Source organism: Pygoscelis adeliae, unplaced genomic scaffold (assembly GCF_000699105.1).
Source record: "Pygoscelis adeliae isolate BGI_AS28 unplaced genomic scaffold, ASM69910v1 Scaffold4, whole genome shotgun sequence".
Classification (NCBI taxonomy): Eukaryota; Metazoa; Chordata; class Aves; order Sphenisciformes; family Spheniscidae; genus Pygoscelis; species Pygoscelis adeliae.
Genome location: NW_008824986.1, coordinates 614,140 through 619,346, shown reverse-complemented (window position 1 = coordinate 619,346; position 5,207 = coordinate 614,140). Strand labels below are relative to the sequence as shown.

The 5,207-nt window shown below is 54.7% G+C and overlaps 1 protein-coding gene across 1 annotated transcript in view; it reads right to left on the bottom strand.

The window, feature by feature from the left end:
• Nucleotides 1–5,207, bottom strand: part of ADAMTS14 (ADAM metallopeptidase with thrombospondin type 1 motif, 14) — a 40,891-nt gene that overhangs the window by 3,109 nt on the left and 32,575 nt on the right. Inside the window, exons 12-19 of the mRNA XM_009325973.1 lie at nt 4,546–4,694; nt 4,146–4,321; nt 3,210–3,343; nt 2,872–2,995; nt 2,652–2,735; nt 2,332–2,495; nt 1,461–1,629; nt 26–145 (exon numbers count right to left, since the gene is read on the bottom strand). Coding sequence (XP_009324248.1) covers nt 26–145; nt 1,461–1,629; nt 2,332–2,495; nt 2,652–2,735; nt 2,872–2,995; nt 3,210–3,343; nt 4,146–4,321; nt 4,546–4,694 — 1,120 coding nt within the window. The remainder of the gene's footprint in view (nt 1–25; nt 146–1,460; nt 1,630–2,331; nt 2,496–2,651; nt 2,736–2,871; nt 2,996–3,209; nt 3,344–4,145; nt 4,322–4,545; nt 4,695–5,207) is intronic.

Below are 5,207 nucleotides of genomic sequence, written 5' to 3'. Positions count from 1 at the left end.
GGGAGGCCTTACGCTGGCTGGTAGCTCTCCTGGAGGTTACAGCGCCGCCGGATCGGCTTCGGCTTCTTGCCATTGTCGCAGAAGTTTCTATGCACCATCCGGTTGTCGCTTTTCCGCCGGCAGCCATACTTGGTGTACTGGATGCCTGGGGGGGCAGAGCATGGGTGGTAAGGCAATTGGTGTGGGGGTCCCACCGGCTCCCCACCAGGTCCCCTCCTGCATCCCCGCCAGGACGCATGCTCTCGGATGTCACCGCTTAGGTGGGACCCAAGCAGTGCTTCACCCAGGCTTGCAGAGGATGCTCGTGTGGGTGCCGGACCCCACCAGCCTCCTGGGGTCACCCAGGCTGCCGTGGGGCACACACACAAAGAGGGGCAAAGCAGACTCAGCCTTCCCCCCATCCCTGCCCCAAGCGGCTCTCCCGAAAACCCAGGTCAAGACATGAGAGTTTCCTGGTGGAAACACAGCCACGAGCACTTAGCGAGCTACAGATTTGGCTTTATTTCTCCAGATGAGGGAAAAAAAGCAGCACATCACAAGCCCAGCCAAAGCACTGCTATAATTTGCCAAATAAGCGGCGCTTGCTTGGGAGCAGACCAGACCAGGGCTAAGCCAGCCTTAACCATGAGCTGCCTGCTGCCCTGCTGGGAGCCCTGCTGCAGCAAGGTCCGGGGAGCCAGCGAGAGCTCACTTTCCAGCTCTGCAAGTCCTAAAAGCTTCCAGCCGTGAGCTAGACAGCACAAGGTGGAAGCGTGAGGTCTTCTACATCATTTGAGGGTCAGGTAGGTTGGAGGTGGCCTCTGGAGCTCTCTGGTCCAGCACCTGCTCAGAGCAGGGCCAGCTTTGAAATCAGATCCCACTGGCCATATCGAGGCAAGGCTTTCATCAGCAAACCCCTGACGCCAGCAGCTTTCTCCCAGAGGGAAAAATCCAGCAATAACTCTGCCAGGAGCTCAGGTGTGCTACCTGCCCTCCAACACAGCACTTACTGGTATGTCCACACCTATCTCCATGCAAGCTTTAGGAGTAGTCATCTGCAAAATCACTAACTGTTGGCTCAAATTGGGTTAAAAACAGCCAACGAATTAAAAACTCATAGAAGGTACATGGATAGACAAAGGTATGCACACATAAGCCTGTTTTCATAAGAAATCTGGCTAAAACACCTACCTGAACTGCGCTGCAATAATGGTTTTTAACACTCATGTTCCCACATGGTAGATCCCCCAAATTACAGACGTGCAAAGAACATGGGTATGAGTGTAAAGAAGAAAGCCAGGCCTCCACACAGTACCAGGCTAGGTCTAAAGCCTTCCGATGTATGATGTTAGGGAGAAACGATTTCAAACAGCACCTGCATGTCTCCAAGCCAGAGATGCCCCAAAGGGCTCACGCACCATCTAACACACCCAAGCATCCTTCCAAGCCCACACTGTAGCCTGCTATGAAGGGAAAGCTACCTCCTCCGCATGCCTTGGAGCACTGAGACCAGCTCTTGAGAGCCCACTCGTAGGAATCCATCTCCTCAAGCAGGACGTTGTTGTTTCCGATCATGGGCAGCAGGTCTTCGTGGATGATGTACCTGTACATCAGGCTGCTCCTTGCCTCCTCCTCCTCCTGAGGGATGACCTGCAGGCAGAGAGAGGACAATCAGAGAGGGGGAAGGAGAGGAAGGAGTGATGCCATGGGAGAGGGAAGGGAAGAGGAGGCCATCAAAGAAAAAAGAAGTGAACAATGACCACATGGTACAGTACACACAAGCGTAGGAGAAACAAACCCCGTTACTACCTCCAACATGATTAGGTAGGCTCTGAACACAGAGTCTACCCTTCAGGAACCTACCTCTCCAGTTGTGGAGAAAAACACTGCCCAAACATCCCAACTCCAGCCTTGGGTGGCATGGCCCTGGCCTCTCCTCTGACCTGCAGGACCACAGTCTATGCCCAAAGCCAGCGCCAGCCACAGGGATGGACGGGAGTGCAGACCTGCCCTTCCCTGGGTGCCCACGGAACCCAATCCCTAACTCCAACAAATACCAGTATAATTAAAATGTGACGTGGAGTCATAAGCAATGGCTGCACAGAGCAAAATACAGTTGGATTCAAAGGCAAACACCCAAGTGATGTGTCCTTACGCCATTCTTGCACGCAGCTCATTGCCCCTTCCGTTTGACTAGCTCATTTCCCTGGGTTTAATGCCATGCCCTATGTCCTTTCTCTACCAAAATCCTTCCGTCATCTCCTACATCCCATCTCAGACCACCTCCTGTCCCTGTACCTCTGGGTGACAGTCATCCCCGATGCCCCCAGAGGATGCATCAGCCAGGCTTACCAAAACACTGATGGCCTCATGCAGAGGACCACTGGTTTTCAGGCTCTCCTTCCCATGTTCAACAGTGTACTCCCACTCCAAGCCCATCTCAATGAACACTTGGCTTTTGGCTTCCTTGCCCTTGGCGTTAAGGATGAAGTTACCCGTGGCTTGATTCTTAACAGCTGGAGGAGAGAGGAGGTATTTCAATGTCATTTCCTCGGGTCACTGCCTTTGAAGGACTGGAATGACCCAAATAAGACCCTTTGGGTGGGAATTGTCAGAATAGGGCTGAGAAAGAGGTAGCGGGTGAAGGGAGAGGTGAACTACAGTATGCTCACCGATGCTGTGGGATGCTGGCTCCATCTCTTCTATCTGAAGGTGCCTCGCCCCAGCTGGAATCTCAAACACCTTCAAAACACCTGCTGAAAAGGAGAGAGGAAGGATGGAGGGAAGAGAAAGAGCAGGCTTGCTCCACCCAGACACGCACCCGCTCGCACCCACATGTGAATCCAGCTGACCCTGACCAAATCCGCTCCCAAACCCGCCCAGCCCACTCACCCGGCTGCTTGGGGGTCTTGGCCAGTGTGCCCTTCACCGTCCGGCAGTGGGAGTTGTCGCCCCCGCAGACCCCGCACTTGTCATCCTGCTTCAGGGAGCCAACCTCCTTGTCACAGCCGACATGCTGTCACCCATGAGGAAGAGAAGACAAGCACGGGGTTACATCCCTGCAGCCCATCCCCTCGCTCCGCCATCCCCATAGCCCTTTGCTGTACACAGGGTCAGTCCCCAGGCTAAAAGATGCGTCCCCAAGGGGTAGTGGGTCAAGGGGATGCACAAGCTCTCTCCTGGACAGGCAAAGGACAGGGACAGTCATGCAGCAGCCGTCAGCTCCTCACCACACACTCGCCCCGGACGCAGATGCTGTAGGGATCTCGGTAGCTGCACCGGGTACCGTCATGAACAACCTGATTCATGAATACCACGTCCCCGGTTCCCTCGGACTGGCAGATCAGCTCACACTTCTGAGCATCTGCGGCAAAATAAAAAGTAAAGGGGAAAAAAAAGGGTTTGTGAAAATACATTAGGGTGATTGAAGACAGAAACCCATCTCAGCTTGTACTCCTGAGCACAGCCAGATTTCTAAAGCCCAGGCTATTCGTGTGCCTTATTTTGCCGTGTCTGTTTGCTGCTCAAGAGCCTGCACTTTTGCCCAGTATACTCGGGAAATTAAAAGAAGGCAACTGGAGGGACACACTCCGTGACACTGCAATGCAAGACACTTGGCTGCGTGCATGAGGAATACCAAGCCAGGCAGGCGGACCTGGCTCCCAGCCCAGCCCAGAGTGGCACACTCCCCACTGCGGCTCTGGGAGCAAGCAGGCAACGCCATCACCCCACCATCTCCAAGGAAAACAAGTCTTCTGTGTGCCAAAGCACACAGAAAGCGGAGATAAAACTTTTAAAGTAGCGCAAACAGATTTATCTCTGGCCACCATTACAAGGGGCTCTCCTCTTACTAGCGCAGGAGGAACAGGGAGAGATTTCAACATGGGCTGATCTTCTCAGCCCACCTCCACTGCGCTTTGAGACAGCAGGAGCCAGAGCAACACCTGGGTTGACACCTGAGGGCAAGCACAAGAGATGATTTTAAAGACCTGGCTGCTTGATGCTGGCTTATTGCACTCTAGTTTCCAGCTCAGGAGCTTTCCACAACCCAACATCTGTGCAGCTGGCACAGTCTCCATCCCATGGTGATGGCCACCAGTGTGGCCTCCTCTGGGAGGGAAGGCAATTTGGCTACTGCTCCTTTGCTAGGACCCACTGCCACTCACCGTCGTGATGCTCGTAGGGAAGCCAAGCATGCTTGCTGTTCTGGTGGGTGTAGTAGGAGTTGCGCTTGGAGCACTGCTGGGCACGGAAATCCTGGTAGGGCCCCGGGCACTCCTCAGCATTGCACACTTGGTACTCGTAGGTGGATCCTGGGCAGTGGCGCCCACCATATGCCGGGCTGGAAAATAAAGGGTGGGTTAAAAGAGCATCAAGGGCTGGGGGGGGGACGCTGTTCAAATGCGACACAGCTCAGCACCCAAATGCATAGCACAGCCTAGGCAGGAGCAGATGTCCTCATCCCTGCCAACTGAGCGCACAAGGGGAAGAGCGAGGAACCTGTTGCTCTCAGCCACTTCCCAGTTTTACCCCCACTAAAAGGAGGGAGACAGAGGCCAAACGTACGGTGGGTTGTCGCAGCTCCGGCTGCGAGAGCGCACACCTCCCCCACAGGTCCTGGAGCACGAGCCGAACTTGGACCAGGAGCTCCAGCTGCCGTCCTGGCTGTAAGGCTGCTCCGACGTCTTCCAGATGCAGTGACCCTTGAAGCACCACTGGAAGGGAGGAGAAAGAGGGGTGAGCTCTATGCCTGCCTCTTCCAAAGCACTCGGCACCAGTAAAGAGAGCCCTCCTACACCCACAGCACTACAAAATGGCTCACAGTTTGCAAAGCATGGGAGGAAGGTGCTCTTCATCATGCCCTCAGGCACATCCCTCCCACAGGAAGCAGGACCAGGAGTGGTCCCTGGGCATGCAACAGCAGGCCTGCCCTCCAGGCTGATTTGAGGACGAGCAAGCTGCATCGTTTCGCGACCAACCCAGGAGCATGAGCAGCCCGCGGCTTTGCTCTGAGAGCCCAGCACAGCTCCACAGCCAGGACTCGCAGCAGAAAATGCAGCAGAGGAGCAAGGATAAGCAGGGCAGGCTCCCAACACATCCATGCTTTGGATCAGGTAAGAAGAGCCTGCAGCTGCATAAACCTGCTCAAAAACTCATGCAAAAAGCTGCTGAAGGCACAAGTCTGGGGCATGCAAAGATCCCTCTGCAAAACAAATCCCTTTGACTTT